This window comes from Bacillus rossius, chromosome 15, assembly GCF_032445375.1.
Source record: "Bacillus rossius redtenbacheri isolate Brsri chromosome 15, Brsri_v3, whole genome shotgun sequence".
In the NCBI taxonomy this organism is placed as follows: Eukaryota; Metazoa; Arthropoda; class Insecta; order Phasmatodea; family Bacillidae; genus Bacillus; species Bacillus rossius.
Window position 1 is genome coordinate 20,864,616 of NC_086342.1, and position 27,295 is coordinate 20,891,910.

The window sequence follows — 27,295 nt, forward strand, 5'->3', positions numbered from 1 at the left end:
CGGTAAACTTCGAACAACTCCGGAACTGTTCGTGTGTGACTCTCCACCCTGTGAATTGTTGGCTTCCCATTTTCCTACCGAGCGCAACACGTTCCAAGCCAGCGACTAACGCCCAGCGTGAAAGACCGGCTAGTTTTGGAAGTCAAATTTTGCGCCACACTCCGCGTAATTCTTGAATTTCACACGCCATCAACTCTTTAATGATTTAAAAAAAAACAGCAGTACTTTTTTATAAAATTTATAATGAAATACCATGTCCAAAGCAGATGTTTAGTATTATTTTTCAATTTTTTTTTCAATTTTTTCGCTTTCATCAGAGACTTTTCGTTGTATAGTTTAAAATTTCTGTCTGCAAATGGAATGATGCGAAAGTCGACGTAGCTGCTTCGGCAGCGATATCTAGCTGAGGGTTCGAAAACTACGTTGAGTATATTTATCACACTCGGCATTATTTGAAAGAATTTCACTTTGAATTTCGGTATCATAGTTTCGAATTATAAGCGGTTTTTTTTTTTCGCAACACGAGAACATTACCGATGTTAGTGTTACGCATCTTTGGCGAGTACTGAAATAACACGCTCACGTGTTTTTTTGACGTGACCACGTCTAATAAATCGATGAACGCATGCTGCACGCACGAAAAAGGATGACTCATTGTCCCGTTACGATGTGTCCCGTTACGCTCATTGTACGCTTGCGCCGCATCTATCTCTCTTCCACTCGATTGGAACAACCATCAATTTGACTTTTTCGGGGCACATTAAACTTGAAACACTCCCCTTTATTTCCTACTTTTCCTATCATCGTCCTATCCTTAACAGAATAACACAGATTAGAAGAAGTTAAATAGCAAACATTTATAAAAGTTATAGTTAAAATAATCTGTTCGTTAAAGTAATAAACATATTTGAATTAATGAGTGCAAATAAAAGTAAATTTATCAATTAAATTGTGGATTTCATTTCACTCCTTCTTTTGTATCCATACAAAATAGTGATAATTCGATAAAAATGATTCAATTTTATTCACAAAAGTATGCGATCATTTCATCGATGTTTTGTTATGACGTTGTCACGTTAAACTATCGTCCTATAAACCGACTTTACAGACAACCAATTATTTTTTTGTTTTACCTGTGATAAGATTCCTTCGACGCCCGGACAGCCCAGGTCCACCACGACCCCGAGGGTCTGCGTGTACACGTAGAGTAACGTGGACACGTCGCCGACTGCCGCAGGCGCGTAGCACTGGGTCCTGACCCCGGCGGAAGACATGGTCTTCGCGAACGGCACGCCACCTGCCAGTGGCGGATCCAGGATTTTGGTTTGGGAGGGGCTTGACCCAGCTGAGGCTAGGCTTTATCAAGGCAAACACTAAAACAATAGTGGACCCTGATGCTTTTGGAGGGGGCTTGGGCCCCTTAGCCCCCCCTCTGGATCCGCTACTGCCACCTGCCGAACAACACACCACGACAACCGGGGACCTTCGAAAGTTGCGTCGTTCTCTCCAATACAATATATATTTTTAAGTGAAACTTCTAATGACACTTCCAACAAGGTTGCGTTAAACGTTTAACGCTACCATGGGGGCGGTATAACAACACTGTTGCGTTAAACGTTCAACGCTCCTGGGGAGGGGGGATAGAAAGAGACAGAGCGAGAGTGAATGCGTGGCACTCGAACGCATGCGCGTAGTATACCTGTTACAGGCCAGCGCGAGCCGTTAGCAACGAGTAGCGTCCAATATTCCAAGCACATGCGCGTGGTATTCTTGCTATGCAGCGAAGTAAACAGTGTGAGCGTCGTGAAATCAGCTGAAATACGTACTTGTTGTTCTATTTTATTGTTCTATTTTAATTTATAATATTCATTATTTCATTTACTTGTTTTTTTTAGTTTGATTTGATACAAATTGATTTCACTAAAAATCAATTTCTACCCCTTTCATATTTTCATTTCCACATTACGAAGTTTCACTTCTTCCGCGCGGAGGGACTCCAAGCACTATTTTTTTTATAAATGAATCAGAAATATTTATGTAGTATTACAGATACTTGTAAATTTTTACAATCACTACATAATAGTGTTCGTGGTAATACTGAGTTCGGATTCTTACACGGGCATATTTATGCTAATGGGCGTTCGGATTTTCTTTCGCGAAAATTCCTGCCTCTATATTATAGGGTTATTTAAAAATATAATTGGGTTGGGTCAGGTTTCTTTGAATCTGTCGTGTTGAGATATCTGAGCTAAGGAGAATAATTACTGCTCCTGCAAGACGTCAAATATTTTCAGGGATTCATCTTAATAAAGGTTCTGGATAAACATTATTAATCAATGACTTTCGCCAAATACTGTAAAGTACTGGAAAATGTATAAATATTTTGGATTTTTTATGCACGACGTCGATAAACTCCGACACCGTTTGACCGATCACCATGAAAATTGGCAAATCAAATTGTTCTTTCACAGAAAGGGATTTTATACTTTCCATTTTTTTGTAACTTTCCAATAGATAGCGCTGCAATGTACCAACTTCTGAATCGTTCAACCGATCGCCATGAATAAATTATTTTTTATAACAGAAAATCATAGGTCATAGACATACAAACAGTGAGTGTGAGTCACTTCTCTATGTCCACTGCACGGTCATATGTAGTATATTATTTATCAACATTAACATTACAACAATATAATAATGCACTAACTATTATTTATTGTGTGGCGAAATTCTATGCTTGAAAATTACGCTCCCTTAAATGATTGTTTTTGTGTGTAATGTGTAAATGTATATAAATATCACTACGCTCGCGTTTCTACATTTTGGCCGCTTACCTTTTGGTGAACACATAAAATAAACTAAAGATGACATCCCTTTGCTCCGCAAAAAAGACAAAATTAAATCGACCGTCACAGCTTTGCTGCAAGTAAGCGTTATCGTAAAGATGAAAATATGCCTGACAATTTTTGACAAAAACATGCCTTTTTTTTCTCTCCTTGAAGTGCCCAGTTTCTACTTTGCACTTTCCAAAGTCTTATCCTTAGAGAGAGAGCAGCAAAGAGGAATTCGAGGTTTTATAGTTTAAGTTGACCTGTTTGATGTCGTGACAAGAGACATTACAAAGCAGTTACCTGAGTCAAATTAAGATGAAGGGCGTTGAATTTTACATGACCAATCCGAGGTATAAACGAAAAACTGTCACAATGACAAGCAGTAAAATACTTTATGAGATTGGCAATTTAATACTATCATACTTTTAGGCCTGCAATAAGGGATGTCATTTTGCTTTGAAATCACTTTACTCTAAGAAACCAAGTAACTAACTATCGAAAAAAAAAACCGTGGAAACTTCCTTAGCTGGATCATTTTCACTAAACCAAGGTATCAACATATATTTAGTGTGTTCCTTTTGCAAAATAAAAATCAGAGGCATATAGTTTCTTACAACCAAAACTATAATCATGGATTTTGTGTGATACAAATGAATAAGTAAAAATATAAAATCCAGCATTTTATAGTTCGGTTCATTCTGTAGACCGGCACCGATCAAGCTACTAGCGTTCAAAATTTTTTTGGGTGTATTTCATTTGTTGACCTTGGCCGACAGTTCGCATCACTGCGCTTCGGTGTTGACAAAAAGAGTTTAGCGCTGCTGTCGATTTCAATTTTAGTCCAATGTTTCGTGTTTTCTAGCGGGTCACATTTCTCACTTTCACAATTTTTACACTTGGTATTACCGTTAAGTGGCCCCGCCTAGTCAGCAGTGTATCTGCGTTGTGAGGCGGAATTATAAGCGCGATGCTAGCTGGTATCTTGGCACAGAACTCTGAACTGACGCGCAGTCTTCCCGTCTTGCATAAAGTTTGAGCGGTAACCATGGCATTCGATGACGGAGAAATAAGGATTAAAGGTATAATGCTAGGCTCTTGAGTACTTTCAAGAAACTTTACCGGGCGTCTCATATTTAAAAATTGTCTTAAAAAAATTGGTTGTCTGTAAAGTCGGTTTACGGACGATAGTTTAATGTGACAACGTCATAAAAAAAAACATTGATGAAATGATTGCATACTTTTATGAATAAAATTGAATCATTTTTATTTTAATAAAAATTGGTTATCTGTTGGTTTACGGACGATAGTTTAACGTGACAAAGTCATAACAAAACATTGATGAAATGATTGCATACTTTTATGAATAAAATTGAATCATTTTTATTGAATTATCACAATTTTGTATGGATACAAAGAAGGACTATAAAATGCTGGATTTAATATTTTTACTCGATGCCTTCTTTGAAGAAGTTAGCCGCCAGTGAATAGAGATACAGAGCCAGCGCCTGGAACTACCTCTCTCACGACACCGCTATGAGGCGGATAGACGTTTTCTATTTTCTTTAGTGTTCTACGCAAGGAAACTACAGTTTTTTTAGTACAGATATAACCATGTAATGTATTATATAAATACATCTGATACATGACAACATGCATGCTGCTTCGGTTACGGCAAATCACATATTCCATAGATTATGTGAGTTATCGCAGTTGAGTGAAATGTCACATTATTTTAGCTAGTAATCATACGTATAACCCATTGTTTTGTGTTTATAACGCCCACAGGTTTTGCCCTAGGAACATAAACAGCTATACTTAAACGCTTCGTGGGCTTAGCATGGCGGAAATAAAGAAAGGACACACATTATTTTTTAAATTATTATACAGGAATGTACGTATATTTCACTTCTTTGGAGTTGGAATTCCGTGATTATATATGGCTTATTTATTTATTCAAAAAATAATCTACCTCTTTTCAAATTTTATTAAAAAACGTTTAGTGTTAAAGAAGCGATTGAGTAACAAATATTCAATCTCTGGTGTTTAAGTATTAGTAAAATCATGCTCAAAAAATTGGTTTTATATATAATCATAAAACTGTATTTCCACTTTAAAATGTTCCTAAATTATTTAGCGTGATTAATGAGAACTTTAGTCGAGCCAGAAAAACATATTTCTAGTTACAATGCTATGTAACCGTGGATTTTTGAGGGCCCGCTCAGGAATGTGCCACGCGTTGTGGCTCTGCTTCCCAGTTAGTTAACTACGAATCTTTGTTACACAATCTGTTGCTATGTTTAGCAACACTAATCATTGCCCCAATCTCCCCTCACCATACGTACGTCTCAGAACCATCACGGTTTCCCCTTCTGTCATGTTTTAAGATAATGGTTCAAAATGTTTCGTCTAAATAGCTGCAGGCAGTTTACGTGTTGTTAAGTAACACTTTGCAGATGAACTTACATATTTTTTTTATATCCAAAATATAGTTATAAGTTTATTACTTTACGAATTTGCAACAGTTATAAAATAACAGACTAAATTTAATTTGCAACTTAATAAGTATAAGTAATTTTAAATGAAAGTTACTGTGTATTATTTCACACTGTGCCTGACCGTAGACAATAACGGATAGCACAAAATCTTACCTACTATGAATCCATTCTTCCATTATCATGTCACGTGTCGGTCAAAAGAACGCGTCTCACGAAGAGAGAGAGAGAGAGAGAGAGAGAGAGAGAGAGAGAGAGAGAGAGAGAGAGAGAGAGAGAGAGAGAGAGAGAGAGAGTTTTATATTTAAAAGTCCTCGAACAGAAAATAATGGGAGCGTTTCAACCGTAGAACAAAGGAAAAACAAACACCGTTGGCGCGACTAAATGTTTCAAGGAATATTTCGTATGTCGTATCGTCCGAGTGACGGTGACTGTAAAGACTGCGTGAACGCTCCTTTGAAGTAGGTTGCTGTGCCAAAATTACTCCGGAACATATCGGGGTAGTCAGGCGATAGGCGTCCAAACTACCGCCGCGTCGAAACGAACACTTGCTATAGCCTGTCCCACGCTTAGACTGCAGTACACAGCAAATGGCGCAAATTGTTGCCATATTGATACTAGCTGGCTTGTTAACATTGGAATTATCATTTCCTATATTACTGATAATTATAACAAGTGTTAATTTTTTTAATTTTACTATTTGTTGATGTTTTTAAAACCGCTATATAGTTTTTTGACAGTATTGTTACAGTCGTAAAAATATGAAAGAAAACAATGTAAAATTAACCACAAATTACTACTTCACAGGATACTATTTGAAGAAGTAATAACAAGACATTTCAATAATTGTTAAACAGTGCCAAAATTTATAATATTAAATGATACGAAAAAAAAAATTATGGCGAAAACGCGGTTGGAACCAAGATGGCATATTTCAGTTGCGACGTTTTTTAAAAGTAAGAATATGTTATCATCAGATTATGTTATTGAAATACAACAAGAAAATGCGTGTTCATAATTTTTAATCAAAATTTTCCTTTTAAAAATAATTATTTTGTATATCACGTTATACAGCCGTATCTAGAACTCTTGTGATCTTTGGGTACACTCGGCAACAAGGGCAGCGCTTGTAGCAGATATCGTGCAGTGGAATGAGACAGATAGCAAATGCCCATTGAAATGAACACTGACACCTAAGGATGAGACACGTTGCAGCATTGGTCAGTTCCCCTCTCGCCGTTCCTTCGCTGAAACACGTGAGGATAAGCCTCAACGGTGCCCATTGTCGTGTCTGTCAATAAAGGGAGAGAACGCGGTGGTCGGGTGGTTGTAACAATCGCCAACCACCACCACCAAGGCGACCGGGGTTCGATTGTCGGCGGGAAACCCGTGTCTCGGTAGCATTCCCGCACAACCCCCTCTCCACTGTAAATGATCCCATCCATACAGACAGTAGCGTAGCTAGGATTTGTGTATGGGGGGAGGGGCAAAGAAACATGGTCCCCCCCCCTATTAAAGCGGTTGGTGGGGGGCCCTCCCCCGGAAAAATTTGGATTTTAAGGTGTAAAATAGTGCTATTTGAGCAGTTTTTGGTACTTAACTTTAAATATTGTAATGGTAAAAATATTATTAATTTTTTAATAAAAAAATTGTTTGAGTGATGAAGTAAGAAATTAATTAAAGATATTTTTATCAATCCAAGTGCCTTGTTTACATACGCTCAAATTCATAAATCATGCTCGAAGATCGACAATACAAAAAAAGTAATAAAAATGGTTGGGTTTCGGCAGAACTGATCTATTCCTGGAAACAATTAGCTTTAGCTTGATGAGTTACATGACACCATGTCGTTGTCTCAATTCTATACACACACAGCGATCCTTACACTTTTGGAAGCCCAGTCAACACCTTCTTATAATTACCGCGCTGGTTAAATACAGTAGGTGTAAGATATTTGAAAGCTTGGGACCCGTCACGGCGTCACAACCTTATAGCTTCTGCTCGCGACAGGGGTAGGGGAAGGGAAGGAGAATCGGTAGGGCTCGCTTACTCTTCCCCTCGAGTGCAGTGGCCGGTGATAGCAGTAAGACACCCAGGCTTTTAGCTAACCTGCTTTCAGATAAGAAAAAATAATTAGTGCTAAGGGGGGGAGGGTTAGAACCCCTAACCCCCCCCCCCCCTGGCTACGTCCCTGCATGCAGACCCTGCCTCGGGAGGGAAACTGCACGCCAATTTTCAACATTAACCAAGCCACGACGTTTCTAAACATACATAAACGTTATTTTTAAACTGTTAAGAGGCAACGATAGTAATCATGATTCTGTGACTTCACCGCTATTACATAATTTTTAGTAGATATGTGTTCAGAAAATTTTGAGAAGATGCATGATATGCAAGATTTCTATCGTGATAAATTTACAGAAAAAATTTATCTTTGATGAACCTGCCTGCAAAGACTTATTTTAGTTTTCATTTATTTATTAATTGACAGTCAAATTCAGCCGTAGGCGGTTTCACAATTGATAAGTAACTGAATCATTTATTCAATAATACTGAAAACATTTTTATTACATGAAATAAATAATCATACGGTAAAATAAAAGACACGAATTTTAATTGCCTTTAATAAAATTTATTTGGCTTTAATAATAATAATGTATTTTTCTCTGGACGAGATAAGTTAAAAAAAATGTTATTAGCTCTTCTGGTAGGTCATTCCATATCCATTACACGCCATGTAAGACAGATGAGTGCTTTTAGATTGAGGTTTGAAAAGTGGGCATTTGAAAGTTAATTTTTTTCTCATTTTGTGATGAACGAAACAGAAGCTGACAAGCTTATCTGTTATAAAATATACTGTGGAGGTTTTATTAGACAGCGCCGAGAAAGCGCCGATGCCGGGTTTATAAAAGAAACGCAAGATCGCAAGAGACGCAATACGCAAATACATTTTATAATCAAATTATTAACGACTTGAAATTTTTTTATGATCAACATGAATTATCAAAATAATCTCAGAAAATTAATTTGTTTTCTTGGAAATTTTACAATTTCATGATTTTGGGTTAGTGACGTCTTGCGACTTCCGAGCTTTATAAACGACCGTGGTTTCCTGGCTTTGGTTGTGTGTTGCGTCGTTGCGTCACTGCGTGCCTTGCGTATAGTTAATAACCTTGTCCTTAGGGCTACACAACCATGTGTATCGAGTCCGCAGTCGCCTCTAAGCGCAGACAGTGAGTTAGCGTGCATGCCTCTCGTCGCGATACTTGCTCCTGTGAAACTTTAAACGTTGAAATAATAATTATTCCGTCTGTGGTAGTTCTGTAGATACTCTGTTAAGAGGTTTCAGTAAAATGTACACTTTTTCTGTAAATATTCATGTAAAATTACAGATAATTGTAAATGTATACATTTACACGAAAACAACTGTGTCACTACAAAATAGTGTTCGCAGTAATACTGAGTTCGGATTCTTACCCGGGCATTAATGCTTTGTGTTGTCTCAGTACCCTCAATAGTTAAAATTATTTACAAAACATTCCCTGAATAGATTTCCAGTATTAACTGCGCACATTTATAAGCGCAACAAAATATAGTCCAATTATTTCATATTCGATTATATTGAAAAACGTATTTCATGTGTGCTGAAATAACTATAGCCATTTGTTTTTCAAAGTTATAATATCTCTCTTTTAGTATTACAAAATATTTCTGGGCAACTGGTTTCCAAATGACTCTCTTGTAAAAGTAAATAACATGTTTTACTGTATAGTATTTTTTTTTGTGTGAAAATGGTATTATGAAACGCTAAATTATTTCCTCCATAAACTGGCGAAGTATTTAAATATATCCACAGCGCCATTTTGCGTCAGATAGGCAAAACCCTTATTAGAAGTGGTAGCAATCTGAATGCTATATGAAGTATTTAAGCAGTTTTGTGAGTAATAAATAAAAAAAATTACTTAAATCTCTCCTCTAATCCCCTCGGGCCACGAGTTTGATGGAACATCTTTGAGATCACTGCGTCACGCGTGACAGCGATTCGAGAAATTAGAGACGCCGATCTATCAAACCAGTCATCCGATTTAAAATCAGTTTTAATTACTTTCCGGTAATTATTCCTCATGTTTTAGCCATTCAATATATTTTCGTGTTAAGTCGCAAAAGCTTCATCTACCTAAGCGAGTGTAGTCATTCTGTAGCACACATAACCAGTACGTAATTATATACCACTACTAATCATATGTTGTCTGAGTTTATGTTGCAAAAATGAATTATGATTTCAACGTGAAAAGTTTTGATGAAGAAATGGCAAAAAAAAAAAGATCCATCAGCACGTCGCAACCTAAAATGATTTTTAAGTGATTCATTTGTAGTCAAAATAACGAGCCGTTCACTAAAGTACGTCACTATGCTTTTAGTTATACGTGGCCTCGTATCTAACAAATTGCAACCGCCGTACGAAGATAACGCCTATTTTAAAAATAAACCGCTTCCTTCCCTCCCTATTTCCACTCCCTGTTGGTGTTCGCTAATTTCCTGTGTCTTTGAGAGATAGTGGAGCTGTTATCTTTCCAAGAGCTTTGCCCAGAATATATTTTGAAAAAATTGGTTGTCTGTAAAGTCGGTTTAACGTGACGTCATAACAAAACATTGATGAAATGATTGCATACATTTATGAATAAAATTGAATAATTTTTATTGAATTATCACTATTTTGTATGGATACAAAGAAGGAGTAAAATGAAATCTACAATTTAATTGATAAATTTACTTTTATTTGCACTCATTAATCCAAATATGTTTATTACTTTAACGAAGAGATTATTTTAACTATAACTTTTATACATGTTTGCTATTTAACTTCTTTCAATCTGTGTTATTCTGTTAAGGATAGGACGATGATAGGAAAAGTAGGAAACGAATGGGAGTGTTTCAAGTTTAATGTGCCGCGAAAAAGTCAAATCGATGGTTGTTCCAATCGAGTGGAAGAGAGATAGATGGGGCGCAAGCGTACAATGAGCGTAACGGACACTTTTTCGTGCGTGCAGCCGGCGTTCATCGATTTATTAGACGTTGTCACGTCAAAATGAAAAGAAATAGCCTTGAGGATGTCCAGCGCAATATAGAGTGCCTTTTAGTGTTTTATAATACTCGTAGTTGTGAAAAATCGAAGGGGAAGGGGATTTTTCTACCCAAATCGAAGACGTGATCATTTATCACAGACGGGCTCATGAGACGACCACAAAGAAGTGGCGTCTGGGAGGTATTCGACCACGTCTCACGGCCTTTTTGTTTTGTCGGGGATCGTACAAACGTTCGTTTGTAATGATTTCGGAAAAATCAAAACCGACATCAAGAATGGTCGGCTCGGCACTCGAACCTGGTTGCAGGATGTGAACAATGGCAGGGTCCCGCCCATCTGGAACACGTACGGTGTGCAGAGCTTCAGAAAAACCCACATAATTTGCGAAAACTGAACAAGTTATGTGAATAGTGACTGTTCAATGAAAGCATTAAAAAAATATGTAGGTTTTAGTTCGGAATGGTATTAATATTATCTGTATTTCGTTTTTAATATTTAATTTTTTTTTAGAGTTGAAATGACTAAAAACGGATGTTTTTAAAATAATGTTGTTATGATCTACCGGTAGACATTATTATTATTATTATTAATGGCATCAAAATCACTTGCAACACAAATTTATTTTCAATCCTAAGCCTTTTAATATTATGGTCAGCACTATATTATATATATATATATATATACACTCTATATTCACGACGAGATAAAGGCGATACCGCGCTAGAAGCACCAGCGACCGTTGCACATAAAGCACAGATAGTTGTTAATAGGTAACGATACAATAAACATAGAATATACACGCTTTTAATTGTTTTTATCAGGAATTTACAAATAGCACTGGTTACAATTCATACTGAGATGAAATCTAATGATATCTACGTAAATCTGTGGGTGATGATTTTATTTACTTTGGATATGAACTCATGTAATAATTTTGGACTACCATGCAGTTGAATTTGTGTTTTTAATTTAGAAGCCAAACAACCAGCTGTCAATCAAATCACACGCTGTTCGGGCGTGGAATGTTTCGTAAAGGGAAGGGATGCGTACTTTCGTGAATACGTCAAATGTTTCCTGATTATTGCCAGAAAAATAATTGAAAAATGGCTATTTTTGAAGAAAGTGGGAGTTTCGTCATCGCTGCTAAGAATGATGAATAAAATTATTGTTAACACGTCGAGGTGATATTTACATAAGTTACTTATTTCAACTGCATAGATTGATTGCCTAACTATGTGATGAAGGAGAAGAGTCAAAGTTAAATTGTTCAGGTCTTCGTGAAGCTTGTCAGTTTCGTGTGTTTCGAATGTTGACTTCTCGCTTATATATATTTAAATTAGACATGTTGCATATGGTCTCACAGAATATTTTAATAATAACACCACAAAGCTCCAAAAAAATTTTAATATAGTCATACAAAATTTTTAAACAAATATTACATTAACGCCGAAGTTTTATATAAAAATATAGGCTACTAAAATTACGCAGTTGGTTCGTAACAAACAAACTAAAAAAAAGTGAACCTAGTTCAAGAATTTGTTCACTGATGTAAAGTTACATAATTGAAGATTATTATAAGTTGATTCAGTTTTTAATTTATTTTTTTAAGCTAACCGATATTTGTAACCAAAACTGGAGAAAATCGAACTAATTGATGGTTTTATTGGCCCACACTTGTTTAACTGATACAGATATAACAAAGTAACAACGTTGCACCACCTCGTGGTGAAAATTTACGTTCGCAATATTCTATATTATACACCTAAAAGGCATGTTTCATTATATATATATATATATATATATATATATATATCGTGAGTGAACATAATTTTCGGATCTTATACAGCCTTCCTGTTTTTTTTTTGTTTGGCCAACAAATCAACAAATATGGTAAAAGTAATTTTAAATAGAAGGCTGGACACGAACAAAATTAATTGGAACTGGGCGTTTATTTAGATGTTAGGTTTTTATTTATAGTGATTACTAAAAGAAAACTATGATGTTTAAAAAAAAAGATTCTCTTCATTCATCCGAGCGAAGCTGGTGGCCGTGCTAATGCAACCAGTAAACGTATCGTCTCAAGTTGGGAGAAGGCTCGTTACCAGCGCTTTCGGAACTGTCAGACGCGGGCGTCGAAATCAATGACGTCCGCTTGTCGTTTCCGCCCCGGCGCAGGGGGGGGGGGGGGACGCCTAATTAGGTCAGCGCTTCCCGCGAGCTTCTCTGATTGGCTAATTACACAGGAAGTCCTTCTCGCGTATTCTGAGTTCCGCCGTAAGGGCAATACGCTTTTGACTACCGCCAATCATCATCTTTCCTCAGTGATGCGTTTGGATTAACGGAGAAGTATCCTTAAATATTTATCTCCTATAATTTCGTGATTTATTACAATTTTTCATTCAGTTATGCACTGTTTGTCATGGGAAAAAAAATCATGAATGCAAAATAAGAAATAAAAATGAAAACGTAAACCCACAGGAAACAAGTCTAAATCAGCTGATGAAATTAAACAGGTATTAAGGACAATACAACGACGACGACAACAACAACAACGACACATTCAAACTTAAAATATCAAACAGCACAAGAACTTCGTGGAAGGAATTTAGTGATCGAGATTTAGATAGAGATTTGTATATTATTACAGCACAGACGAAGAAAGTGGGCTTGACAAGAACAGTAAATACAGGCATACAGTGCAAAACTGCAATGGTGTATGTTCCAAAAAATATATTAAATAAAAATTACCCTTCTCATGAATCATATAAATAACGTATGTATAATTACGAGTTATGCGTATAGTTTTGATAAGTGCATTATTTAACAATGATAAATAGTGTATAAATTGGTGTACAAATTTTACAGGCATTGTTTTATTAATTTCTTTTAGAAAATTAGAGGCTAATATGTATTTATACGTTAGAATGAACTATCGTCATGATATGCGTGGTACACAGTTGTGTTATTATTGTTACGATTTACCTGCGGGGGTTCGTAAAGGATAGCCCAATCAATAGATTTTATTTCACACACACAGTTTTATTTATTACCACTACTTGTCACTTACAAATAATCTTCTAAGATGGCAAATAATTAACTACACTTAAAGAATTGTCGTTTCCCCAGTCACTCGTTTCACACACCTCGCTGGGCCGCACTTCCGGCGCAACTCTCGCCGCAGCACCCCTCGTGGGTCTCCGCCGCGGGACTCCGTCGCCGCACTCCGCCGCCGCCGTCACACCCTTCGCCGAGATCCCACACGACGACTCGCTCGCAACTTCACTCGGGACTCCGCCGCGCCCGCGACTCTATCGCCCGGAAACTCCCGACTCCACTGATCTCACTCACTCCCTGCCCTGGAACCTTCGTCCAAGGACTTCGCCACTCTGCCGCACCCGCGGCACTATCGCCCGGAAACTCCGCCGCGGGAGAACTCCCCACTGAACTCAACTCGAAGGTCGGCCAAACTTCCTTATATAGCCCTTGGGTTCCCGTCCAGAACAATCGGGCATGTCTCCGAGATATCGCGCGACCTTCGCCGTCGAAATGCCCAGAAACGCGTCGTGAGTCCTCGAAGGACGCGGCGGCTGCTCAAAGAACGCCGATAAACGCAACAAGCATCGGGTTCCCACAAAACGCGCCGATAAACATGTCTGAATCCTTTTATTCCGCAGTGCGGCCTCTTTTAAGTAACTCGATCTGAGGCAGGTGCGCGCTGCGACGGTCAGGATGTTGTGAGACAGTATGACACGAGATACCAAGGAGAGGATGCAGGTGGAAGGGGGCGCAGACAGGCCGAACGAGTGCGGCGATGCCAAGCACTGCAGCCATGCGCGATCGTAACATTATGTTAAGAACACAATTATCAAACAATACACTGGATTACTCAAAATCATAGAAACTAGACTTTTTTCAAGGTTTTCGAAATAGAATTGTGCGACAAATGCTAATTTAAAAGTGTTCACCACACGTCTTCATTCTCTTAGTATCATGCCAGTTTTGAAATATAAATTAACCTTTGAGATTTTTAAAAAAATCATCATCAAATAAACACTTATTTAATTAATAATGCAATAAATAAAAAATTAACTAAAGGCATGTTATTGTTTGAATTTAAATCAGAAAATATTAAAGAAAAAAAATATTTTAAGAAACTTTCCCTTAAAAGACAAAAATAAATAAATAGGTGTGATAAGTCGTAAGTTCGAGTCTCGGCTCATAGGTACCCTAAGACATGAGCAATTGTGGCGTTCAGAAATATCGTAAGTACTGTATAAGTTTGGGTCGTCAGCCATTGTTCAAGTAGAGTATTTCCCAGTACGCATTCTCTGCTTAAATCTAGAACATCTGCAGATATTTAAACAAAGATTTTTAAAATCAGCTTCTTAAATTATAACGTAACATTATAATGTGTGGTGCACATTACAATCGCGTTAAGTCGATCTGAAATATGAAATATATTTTGATTTTTAGTTTTGCTTGTTTTGATTCAGTAGATTTTCTGTTTTTTCAGTAATTTATAATGAAATGATTTAAATACTGTTACAACCATAACGCATATGATGAATTTCATAAAGAAAAATGATCTTTAAATACAAGGCCAACGAAAACACTAAAAAATATTGATGTATTATTCTGTAGAGGAGGTAACGTTTTTAACTTAAAAGGCTTGAAATTTTTTTTTGTTCGAATTGAATTTTAGTTTAGAAAAAAACTTTAACCATCGGAGGTACTGGGACAACACAAAGCAAAAATTCCCGGGTAAGAATCCGAACCCAGTATTACTGCGAACACTATTTTGTAGTGATACAGTTGTTTTCGTGTAAATGTATGAATTCACAAACATCTGTTATTATACATTAATATTGCTTTTCCATTTGGAAATTAAAAAAATTACAGTGTAGGAGTCCCACCAGGTAGGCTCGCTGGACTGGCTGGCTGGCCGGCCTTCCTCTCTAGCAGCCTCGTAACAATAAAAAACAACGAAGACTGGAAAAGTTCGCGGGATCAATGTTCTCTAGGCTAGACTCCAAAGTTCTTCGCATACTCGGGAAGATGTCACTCAATCGAAGGCCGCTGCATTGGGAGAAGTCTCAAAGTAGCAGCCTGTGATTCTATACAGCTTTGGTTCAGTGTTTCTCATCTGCCCAGAGCCCTCCAGATGAGTTGTGAGCCAGAAGCAGATGTACCACTGGAAATAACTATTTGAATTTTAGCATATCGAGAAAAAAATCTACGAAATCTTCCGATCTCTAGTAATCACCCCAAAACCAAAAATGTTTCCTTCAACAAGTGCCATAAACCCAGGTTCTAAGCTACGTCGTAGAGCTATAAAATTTAATAAGGATGTCATTATTACGAGCTGTGGTAAAATATAGTTGTGTAAGTATCCCGTATTGCGAGTCCAATTGTAGTTTAATATAATATATTAAAATAAAGAAAGGAACTGTGTTTGTGACACAAAGCTGTTAATTACCTCTCTCTCTCTCTATATATATAAATATATATATATATATATCTTATATATAAAATTCTCGTGTCACAGTTTTCGTTGCCATACTCCTCCGAAACGGCTTGACCGATTTTGATGAAATTTTTTGTGCTTATCCGGTATCTATGAGAATCGGCCAACATCTATTTTTCATCCCCCTAAATGTTAGGGGTAGTCCACCCCTAAATTTTTTTTTATTTCCAGTTTTTGGTAGGAAATCACCATGGCAACGGCTGTTGCTTTGTTGATGCTTCATTCGTCTCTATGGCAACGGCTATTTCATTGTTAGTGCAGTCCTCATCACCGTTGAAATTTTGCAAGTGGTAGTGGGAGGGGGACGTTTTTTTTTTCCTAACCTAAGTTAAAACTAAGTGTGTAAGGGAGGGGTCTAGGTAGGGAAGACTCTAAGTGCGTCTCAGGGCAAGCCCTATACGCTCTAAACATGCGGGTTTTTAACCATGCAGAAAAGGTCACGTGCATCATGTGCTAGGAGGGGATTGGCCAGCCATGGCAGACGTTTTCGCCATGACTAACTCCCCTCACTCTTAATTCTAGACTAAAACTAGATAAGTTGGGCCCAGGTAAAACCTCCATAGACAGAGGGAAAACCCTGGGCACATACATGCGGGATGCAAAGGTCATGCATTATTACAAGCAGGTGGATTACAGGAATAGAAGGATGGTCCTGGAAGAAGAGTGGGGCGTGGTAGAAGTTCTACTATGCAAGGGGTGGGGCACTTGGACTTTTAGTCCGCATTGGTTTGGTCAGGTCTGGTCTTTTTGGGGGCGGCTTATGCCGTTTCCCGTCGTGCTGCCAGTTAGCACTCATTGTGGCTGTGTAATATGATCGTGTAAGTGGGGCGGTCGCGAACTGTGGCGTCGGACTAGACTCCAGAGTGGTGACATAGCTTCAGGTCGACCTGTCGCCAGTAAAAGGCTGTCGGTCAGTTAGAGAAATTGCCACCATCTGTCATTGAAAAGTCCTAGCTGCAGTACTACGCTGTGTGAGCTGCGGTCGCGAGCAGGGCATCGAGCCAGACTCCAGAATGGTGACATAGCTTCAGGTCGACCTGTTGCCAGCAAAAGGCAGTCGGTCAGTTAGAGAAATTGCCACCTTCTGTCATTGAAGGGAGGGGGAGGTGTGGTGGTAGTGGGAGGGGGAGGTGTGGTGGTAGTGGGGGGTGGAGGGGGAGGTGTGGTGGTTAATGGGAAGGGGAGGTGTGGCGGGAGTGGGAGGGGGAGGTGTTGTGGGAATTGGGGGCGGAGGGGGAGGTGTGGCGGGAGTGGGAGGGGGAGGTGTGGCGGTAGTGGGCAGGGGTAGGGGGAGGGTATGATTGGTGTTTAAGCCCGGGAAACAGTGGGTACTTGGTCTCCATGACAACGTTGCGTGCTTGAGAGTCGGGAAACCATCGGTGCTATTGGTTTTTTCTTCGGTACATTACAAAGCATTGTATTAAGTTTTTGTCAAAATTAATTAATTTTCATTTTATTTCATTTATTATAACTGTAAATAGGAGATTTGGTCTCATTTCCCCCCCCCATAAATACAACCGTGCGAAGCCGGGTCGGGCAGCTAGTATGTATATATATATATATATATATATATATATATATATATATATATACACACACACACACACACACACACTTAAAAAAACTCTGAGAAACCTTTTCCCCGAGAGCCGGGAGCAATTGTTCTGAGTAACATATCAAATTGAATTTTAACGTAAAAAAATAAAAAAAGTAGTTGAATGTGTTTGTGATACTAAACTGTACCATAGCACAAATATATTTCAATTTTTAAAATATGATTTATGAAACATTGATGTAAACTGGATACGCAATCTAGTTTTTGTTTGGCCAGGATTTTTCTAAGTACTAAATTAACACAGCAAGCATCATATACCACTGGATTAAGGGTTAAATTGGATACTTTATACGGAGCAATTGCCTGAATTTGAATATCCAAGATGGGAAAAGATAATACCCGTATTTACAATTTCTGTCTGTATCATAGCGCTTGCATAGAGCTACGCGAGATTCTAACGTACTGCTGGTGTCATGTACCAGGGTACTAACGGTATGGGTGCTGAAAAAAAAAACGCATTACGTGGTTTAGTGGGCGAGAACCCTTTGAAACAAAATACATATGTGCAATCCGAAAACGACGGGCACCACAACTGGTAACTGAAGTCGTTTACCAACTGGCGAATTTTTTGGGTAACATTTTCATAAGACCTGAAATTTGTATGCAAAATGATCATGTTTTTTGTACTTGGAATTCAGCAAAAAAAAACTCACCAAATACAGAACTCAACATGTTAGTTTTAAAATACATTTTAAAAACGCATCAGTTTGTTGGAATGAAATACGAAAATCTGTAGGATAATAACTTTTATCATTTCCGTTTCACAATTTCGATTTTGCAAGCGCGAGCAGGCCCCTTCAGAGAAGTGCGTTTTTATTCCAGGGGGGGGGGGGGGGAATGAAGAATGACGCCCATGGTTGGATTAAAAGTAGGCGTAGCAATCAGAGTTAGACGACTTGATGTAAGTTTTTGGACATACGCCATTGCTAAGCACTTTTTTCTGTAGAAGAAAAGTAAAAAATAAAAAATAAATAAATAAAAATACCCTAAACACAAATTAAGCAAAAAAATTGCTGTAGTCAACAGGATATAAACACCACAAAATATTCCGTAACAGTAATATGGTCAACAAACAAAGAAAAACAAAGAAAAATGTACTAAGAGAACGAAAAAAAAAACCCACAATAGATGACGACACAAAAATATTGAACCCAAAAAAATTCAGCACAAAGGTTGAAACGAGACAAAAACTCGACAAAACGAAAAGACGAAACAAACACAATAGTTTTCCAAAACAGAATAGGACGATAAAAAAAAACACAAATGATGACAGCACAAAAATATTGAACCCAAAAAAATTCAGCATAACAGTTGAAACGAGAAAAAGACACGACAAAACGAAAAGACGAAACAAACAAAATAGTTTTTTTTTTCAAAACAGAAATAAGCGACGTTTCGGGAACTGCTATCTGCTCCTGTCCTCAGGCAGAGACGCACATGGTACGAACACACAGGTGCGACTCTACAGAAAAAGTGGTTAGTAATGGCGTATGTCCAAAAACTTACATCAAGTCATGCACTCCCATTGCACAAATCTTTCAAAGATAATAGAGTTAGACGAGATGTTAATTTGTATATTTTAAAACCCTATTTGGTTTCGTTTGATACGATTGAGAGACGTCTCAAATGTGATTGTAAAAAAAAAGTATATTGTCCGAATCTGAAATATTGTCCGAATCCAAATCTGAAATGCATAAATTAAAAAAAATACTGAGCGATTCTTTCAAAACTCGCTAGTGATGTGTAAGATCTAACCTCGGCGTGTGTTCTCATTTTGCAAATACACATATGATACGAAACTCGGACACAAAAAAAATATATATAAGTGTATATATATATATATATATATATATACACACACACACACACACACACGCGCGCGCGCAAATAGTGTTTTCGACCACATTTCTGGTCGTTAAAATTCGCTGCCGGAGCGGTTACGTTGACTATAGAATCATTCGATTTGCAGACCTAAATCTTTTAACTATAAAATGAAACGTCTCCGATAAAGGCGAAAAAGAGCGGGAGGGGAAAAAAAACTAAACCCCCGGCTTTGGACCTGATTATCGACAAGTAATTTTATTAAAAATTCTGTCCATCTTGTTTGAAATTCATTGAACAGCTAATATCATTATTATCATTTTTTGTTTGGTGAAGTTTAGTTCGCTCTATTCGCCACAGATGGTAGCACTGCGCAGTTCCTCGACTTCCGTCGCGTCCGCCGAGAGCTGGGACGTCGCACATCTAGTCTGGAAAGAAGGGGGAGAGACAAGGCCGGTGCAAGGTAAATTGGCACCCTAGGCGAAAAACCTTTATTGCCCCCCCCCCCCCCCCCCCGCCGCGCAGGCCGGACACCCCAAAAAAAATTGATCATGCCTCAAAATACATCACGTAAGCCTAATATTCTGTCAACAATCAAATGTAAGCAGGCTTGTTTATTTTTTCTTTTTTACTTTTTACTTATTACAAATCATTAACAGGTCACCGTGGACTTTAAATAATTACTTATATCAATATAAACAGCCCAAACTGTTAGCAAAAATCCATTTTCATCTAGTTTCAATAATCGTTAAACATATTGTATGAGCTGTTGTGTGTCGTGCTGCGCCGCCCCCAGCTACTTGGCGCCCTAGGGCGGTCGCCTAGTTCGCCTGTATCTTTGAATATATATACTGTATAGAAGTGTCGAGTGGATAGGATTTACTCTACGTTTTTCAGAAGCGCATGATGAGCAGCTTGGGAACTTCAACGCTGCAGTGCGCTGCCGTAACACGCCCTGTATCGTCTTAGTTGTTATTTATTTACACGTTAGAGCGCAGCACTGTCACCCGCTGTCATTCCCCACACAACCCCCAACTGCAGCTCAAGGTTGTTCAGCGGGAGGGGGAAGGGGTGTTTGAAGAGTTCGACACTTGTCCGCTAGGGACCACCACGAGTCGATGCCCTAGAGATGGTGGCGATTGCGGCGGTGAATTGACCAACTACCTCCAAAACCGTATTAGAAATGTTAACCTGGGCTGGCGACTTCTATACAGTATATATCTATATTGAAAGCGTGTACGGACGCGCCGGCCCTGGGGAGAGAGGACGCGCACAGGACGCGAGCGCGCATGCGCGGGGGGAAGCGGGGGTTCTGCCGCGTCGCGGCGCCACCGTCGCCGGGCGCGCCGCTCAGTGAGCGCCCGCCCGGCGCAGAGGGCGTGCGGGCGTGTGGGCGTCGCGACGCTCCGTCCTCGATGGGCGCCCACCAGTCGGCGCGCATCGCTCAGCGGGCCTGCTCCAGCGGCGACGAGGAAGGTGGGTCCCCGGCCAGCTCGCTTCGTTGTTGTTGCTCCAGGTTTTTTTACGTAAACTCACCGCGTGTCCAAGTTATAGAAAATATTCGAAAATTCAAAAAAAAATATTACAGTTACAAATTACAAGCACATTCAAATGCTTACTTCTAAATTAATTTTTTTTTTTTTTTTTTTTTTTTTTTTTTTTTTTTTTACGTTAAAATACAATCGTATGTGTTACACAGAACAATTCTCCCGTGAACAACGTTCCTCAAAGTTGTGTATACACATTTTCAAAATCAAATATATTTTGGTAGCCATAAAATTTTGCATCACAAACACAGTAATATCCTCGCATTATTGTGGTATTGTGTCTTTAAATACAACTGTTATGCGCAACAAGGACGCTTACAGTTTTTTTTTTTTTTTTTTTTTTTGCAGTTCTGGCATGAAATCATGTCGCATACAGCCGCTCGTATCTAGCCATCGTCTTGATATAATTTATTTTTAGAAATCAATGAAAATTAGGTTTTCCCAAAATAATAGAAAAACAAGTTTTTCAGTGTTTGGGGGAAGGACGTTTTAAGACAAAGACTACATACGAACGGTGAATCCAAAATTGTATGCCCCACGCTTTCATGCCGTCAGAACATGTTAGGACTGACATGCAAATTTGAATTTAAATCCATAAAACCATTTAATAATTATTTTTTTAGTAGAAAAACCCTATTATAATAAATTTTAAATGTTATACTATGTATTTATTTAAAATAATGTGCAAAAACACGAAATATTAGAAGAAAATTAACTATCATAGCACCTTAAGGTAGCCGCCTCATTGGGCGCACGAGCCCTAAAACTACGAAGGCGCTAAGGGCGACACTGGCTCGCGCATAACATGCTTCTTCGCCTCTACGCGTTGGTAACGCGTCTCTATGGGACTCAGAGCGGTGACCCTATAAATTTATGCTCGAATATTATAGACAAAGCTCTGTGCAATTCCCTATGGCACTGTGTTTCTAATTTTATCACAGAAAACACCGTTTTAGCCTTTTTCAAAGTCCAATGTTAACGACGAAACTATGAAACAAAACTTGTGTAAACAAGTTCAATGACTCTTAAATGATTTTCATAATCGGTCACTTTCAATAAATGTTGAGTTGTTTGTAAATGCAGAGTTGTCACCCGGATCTCATCGTGCCGTTTGGCGACCCAGCCTTAAGGGTTTCGCCTAGTCAGTGTTGTATTTGTGTGAGATGGGATGATAAGTGCGACGCTCACTGGTGCTTATAGCGCGGTATCGCCTCTAAGCGCAAGGCTCTGAACTAGCACGCAGTCTTCTCGTCGTGCATAGGGCAACTTTTGAGATTTGATTGGTAACTATAGCAATCATTATATGAGAAACGAAGGTAAAGGTGTACTGCAAGTTCCTAGGTGTTTTAAATAATCTGTACTGGGTGTTTCATGCTGAAAAATTATTCTTCGCGTTTCAACAATTTTAATTATTCTAATAATACAGTTCAAAAAACTAAAACTGGAAACAGAACTTTTCATAAGCCCTCGGCGTTTTCTTGAATGATTTCCTTAAACTGTGGACATCTTGTTCAGTTTTCAAATCGCGCGTGTGTGCCCGGATAGGCGGGGTCCTTACGTCAGTTGTAATGTAACTCGTGTCTCGAATTCGACAGTTCTACCCATTTCCCAAACACTCACTTTCAAAGCAACCCGTCGTTTTTTGTTTACGAACACCGGCAAACCACGTGACACTGTTGACAGATCAACGGTGGCAGAAGGATACATAGATCATTGGTAGAGACCCGGAAAATTCGCGGGTTCATTTCGTGTTATCAAATAATTATACCTTAGTGCTGCTTCTGTCATGGGTTCACAGTTAATCTGGAGGACTGAGGGCCAATTAGAGACCCTCACTCATAGAAGTGTCGAATCACAGGCCACCCAGTCGAGACGACTCACAAGTCAGCAGCCAATGAACAGTTGGCATTTGCCCGAATGTGTAGAGGATATTGGAGTCTATCTTGGAGGTCATTGAACCCGCGAATTTTCCGGGTCTCTAATCATTGGTACTATTTTGTGAGTACTACGTCAAATTTGAGACAAGTTACGTGACGCAGACTATACAACAACTGGCCAATTCTTAGAATAAGTACGGAAACTTAAGACTGGTTCTCACAGTTCCATACCAGTTCGGTTCCGTTTACGTAAAATATTATTGGCTGTAAATGAATGAGCGAACGCACAGCTTCCGTTCAGTTTACGTACCGTTTTGCAATGAGTGCCGTTCCATATTGTTGCAAACGTGTGTTTTGACGGAGAGTCTGAGACCTGTCAGTGCCGGTTTTGATAGTGGAGTGACGGGAGGTATGGCGAGAATCAATTAACGTTTCAGTTCGTTATGTTATACGCACAAAGTTGCACTGAATTGAAAACTTGTGTTTCACGTTGATATTTAAGTATGAATGACTAAACGTTTATAGAGTAGGCGAGGGAAATTTTGTCCCTCTATACTTTACAACAAGTAAATATAGAGATAATAAAACTACAACGAGAATATCTGGCCGACTATTGCCAATGAACGTAACGTCGCACTGGATAAGTAGAAATATTTTCATAAGTTTAACAATTTTTTTCTTACAATAACATTAATACACGAACATGAAATGTAACTACTTTTTACTAGCTAAACCTTTTAAATTGCTTCCATTCGTCACTCGACAGTTCCTATTGGAGAATTAAAAAAAAAACTCTTTATAAATATCTCCGAGTTTAGACGCAATAGCTGTTGCATTTTCTCTTTGTTGTGGCAAATTTTGTAAGGTAGAATTTTTAGAAACGTATGGGGTAGTTTCAAAATTAATGTGATAGTATTTGATATAATTATTCAATTAACAAGTAGTTAAGACAATTTTATCTGTATATTCTGGTTTAGATTTCAATCTTCTGTTTAAAGTTGAAATTTTTGGCCCAAAATAGCAAAAGCGTTTTCGGAGCATCTTCGAGTCGATGATAATCTATAATTAAATATTTATTTTTGTTGCATAGTTTCGTAGTTAAAAAGAAAAATAGGGTCGTAATAAATTTGGTTATAAGGGGAAAAGCTTCATCTCCTAGTATTTCAAAATTTGATATTTTGTTTCCTGTCGGGAAGCTCTACCGGGTTGGGATAGTTAAGTCATTTTTTTCTAATTCCCTACTCCATCGCTGTTTTTCTCATATGACGTGATATCAACTGTAATAAAATTATATTGCGCATCGACCAGTGCTAGAATAGTAGGTTCTTAAAAAATAAAAATAAAAACTGAGAGCCGGAATTCGCTGCTGCTTGTGTCAATACGTGTTTCCCGTCAAGAGCTCCAAGCTATTGTGAAAATTCCAAATAGTCCAAAACTCATTTGCAGTTCTCCAGTCGTCCTCGGCGGGTGTGGGCATCAGCATATGTAATAATTATTTTAATTATTGCATCGCAGAGTTCTTCAACTACAGCGCACACTGTTGAATGCTATAGTCTGTGGCTGAAAGCTATTCAATTATATGAATCACCATAATTTTTTAGTCAATTGTAACACAACCTACTATTACTGCACTCGCCGACAGCGTAACGGGACACAGCGTAACGGAACAATGTGCGTAACGGGACCCTTTTTTTTTTTGCGTACAGCCGGCGTTCATCGATTTATTAGACGTTGTCACGTCAAAAAGTGAAACAAAATAGCAAAGCAACCAGAGAGGACAAACAAAGATGCCTGCCACGACACTCAAGCTGATGGACTGATAGTTCCCATGCACGGCAGTTCGGACAGAGTGCTCTCGAGCCCACGGTCTGATCTGATGGCAACTAAAATAGTTTTATAACCAACTTAGCAGTCATAGTGTGAAATTCATTCTAACCTTTTAAATTCTGGATGCATTGAGTTTAAAATTGTCCAAACATTTTCGCTGTATTGAATACGAGAAAATGTTTAATGGAGAACACAAAGGATATGTACATTAAGTTCTCAAATTTTTCCAAAATTTTACAGATGTTCTCATAACATTTCCAGGCGAAACAGTTTATTCGAAATCTACTTAAGTCTGTATGCCGAAATGGATTTTCTTTTTTTAGTGCGATACTTATCTCTGCTGAATTTCAAAGCGAGTCACTGGGGGGAAAAAATGTACGTTTACAAAGGTTCCTTTAGAAACCAGTAGACAAGAAATGGTTTGACTACAAGAAAGGTATTGTAACTTTGTACAACACATGGCTATGGTTACTTTTGCAAATATGAAATACGTTTATCGAGATAATACTGAGTTCTTACGAAAATTGACACATAATTTTATATTTTAAAATTGTTTCATTCAAGCATAGTTTTTTTTTAAAACCATGGAAAAAATAATCTAATATTCAATGTCCATTGACCTAATTGTGTTTGTCATGCTTGATATGTACGCAGCGATACTGGAAAGCTGTTCAAGAATGGTTTACAAATAACTTTAACTATTGGAGTAAAAATCCAAACCTTACATTGCTGCGAACACTATTTTGTAGTGATACAGTTGTTTTCATGTAAATGTAAAAATTTAATAATATCTGCAATTTTACATAAACATTTCCATTTAATTTACAAAAAAATATAATATGTACAGTTTATGCTAAGTAACTTGTATAAAATATTTCAATTCTAAAATTAGCACCAGTGGTATACAAACTTTCCGAAAGTCATTTGAAAAGAATCAGATATGTTTGTTTACTGACCCTGACAGTCACATGAAGTAGTTCACCAACCACATTGACAGGATGCGTAGACCAGTGGTACTTACAGTCAAAATCTGAGACAGTTGCATGACACATACGGTGGTTTTTAGCACCAATACGGGCAGTGGCAATTTCTCTAACTGACCGACTGCCTTTTGCTGGCAACAGGTCGACCTGAAGCTATGTCACCATTCTGGAGTCTGGCTCGATGCCCTGCTCGCGACCGCAGCTCACACAGCGTAGTACTGCAGCTAGGACTTTTCAATGACAGATGGTGGCAATTTCTCTAACTGACCGACAGCCTTTTACTGGTGACAGGTCGACCTGAAGCTATGTCACCATTCTGGAGTCTGGCTCGATGCCCTGCTCGCGACCGCAGCTCACACAGCGTAGTACTGCAGCTAGGACTTTTCAATGACAGATGGTGGCAATTTCTCTAACTGACCGACAGCCTTTTACTGGTGACAGGTCGACCTGAAGCTATGTCACCACTCTGGAGTCTAGTCCGACGCCACAGTTCGCGACCGCCCCACTTACACGATCATATTACACAGCCACAATGAGTGCTAACTGGCAGCACGACGGGAAACGGCATAAGCCGCCCCCAAAATGACCAGACCTGACCAAACCAATGCGGACTAAAAGTCCAAGTGCCCCACCCTTGCATAGTAGAACTTCTACCACGCCCCACTCTTCTTCCAGGACCATCCTTCTATTCCTGTAATCCACCTGCTTGTAATAATGCATGACCTTTGCATCCCGCATGTATGTGCCCAGGATTTTCCCTCTGTCTATGGAGGTTTTACCTGGGCCCAACTTATCTAGTTTTAGTCTAGAATTAAGAGTGAGGGGAGTTAGTCATGGCGATAACGTCTGCCATGGCTGGCCAATCCCCTCCTAGCACATGCTGCACGTGACCTTTTCTGCATGGTTAAAAACCCGCATGTTTAGAGCGTATAGGGCTTGCCCTGAGACGCACTTAGAGTCTTCCCTACCTAGACCCCTCCCTTACACACTTAGTTTTAACTTAGGTTAGGAAAAAGATGTAAACGGGCAAAAGAAAAGCAGCATGTGTTACTCGGTTAGATACGGCTGTTAGCGAACGATTTTGATGCCAAACGCGAATTCCATTCACGTCCAAAAACCCCAGCGTTATCAATTCCCCCCCTCTCCCTCTCTTTCGCACCGCAAATTGTTTTACGTGACGAGAATAAGCACACCCTCCTTCCCCTCCTTCCCCTCCTTTCCCTCCTTCCCCTCCTTTCCCTCCACGCAAATTTTCCCCTTGTGCAAGCACGCACTGTAGACAGGATTCACAGTTCACTAGACACTAGTCTTAGAGCCAGACGCACTACAATACTGGCCTCGTCCCTTTCATTTCATTTATTTTTCAATGATGGGTTGAATCTCTTCTTTCTCAAATCCGAAAATACCGAACTGGATTCTTAAAAAAAAAAAAAAAATACCCCGAATCCGAATTTATGTCTCAAACGTCAGTAAAAATTATTTCTGAGCAAAAGCACGGAAAGTTAAGTTTTGATGAAATATTCAATCCTTAAAAGTATAATTTTTAAAGGAAACTGAAGCCTATGTACATGTTTACGATACGTAGATGACGCAAACAAACGTTACCAAAGCCAAAGGGAAACTTTATAGTTTTAACTGTTTAATGAATTTTAACCTAATGGTCAGTATTTTAATAATATTCCTTGTCTAAAA

General features: G+C 38.6%; 1 protein-coding gene across 3 annotated transcripts in view; it reads left to right on the plus strand.

Moving 5' to 3' along the window:
- The first annotated feature begins 20,724 nt into the window (after positions 1-20,724).
- LOC134539346 (serine/threonine-protein kinase 32B-like) overlaps positions 20,725-27,295 on the plus strand; it is a 209,316-nt gene continuing 202,745 nt past the window's right edge. For 2 of the 3 annotated variants that reach the window (XM_063381296.1, XM_063381297.1), the window contains exon 1: positions 20,735-20,845. In XM_063381296.1, the coding sequence (XP_063237366.1) occupies positions 20,785-20,845 (61 nt within the window). In that variant the 5' untranslated portion in view covers positions 20,735-20,784. Of the gene's footprint in view, positions 20,846-27,295 lie in introns of all 3 variants that reach the window. The other variant, XM_063381295.1, reaches the window with a different exon arrangement.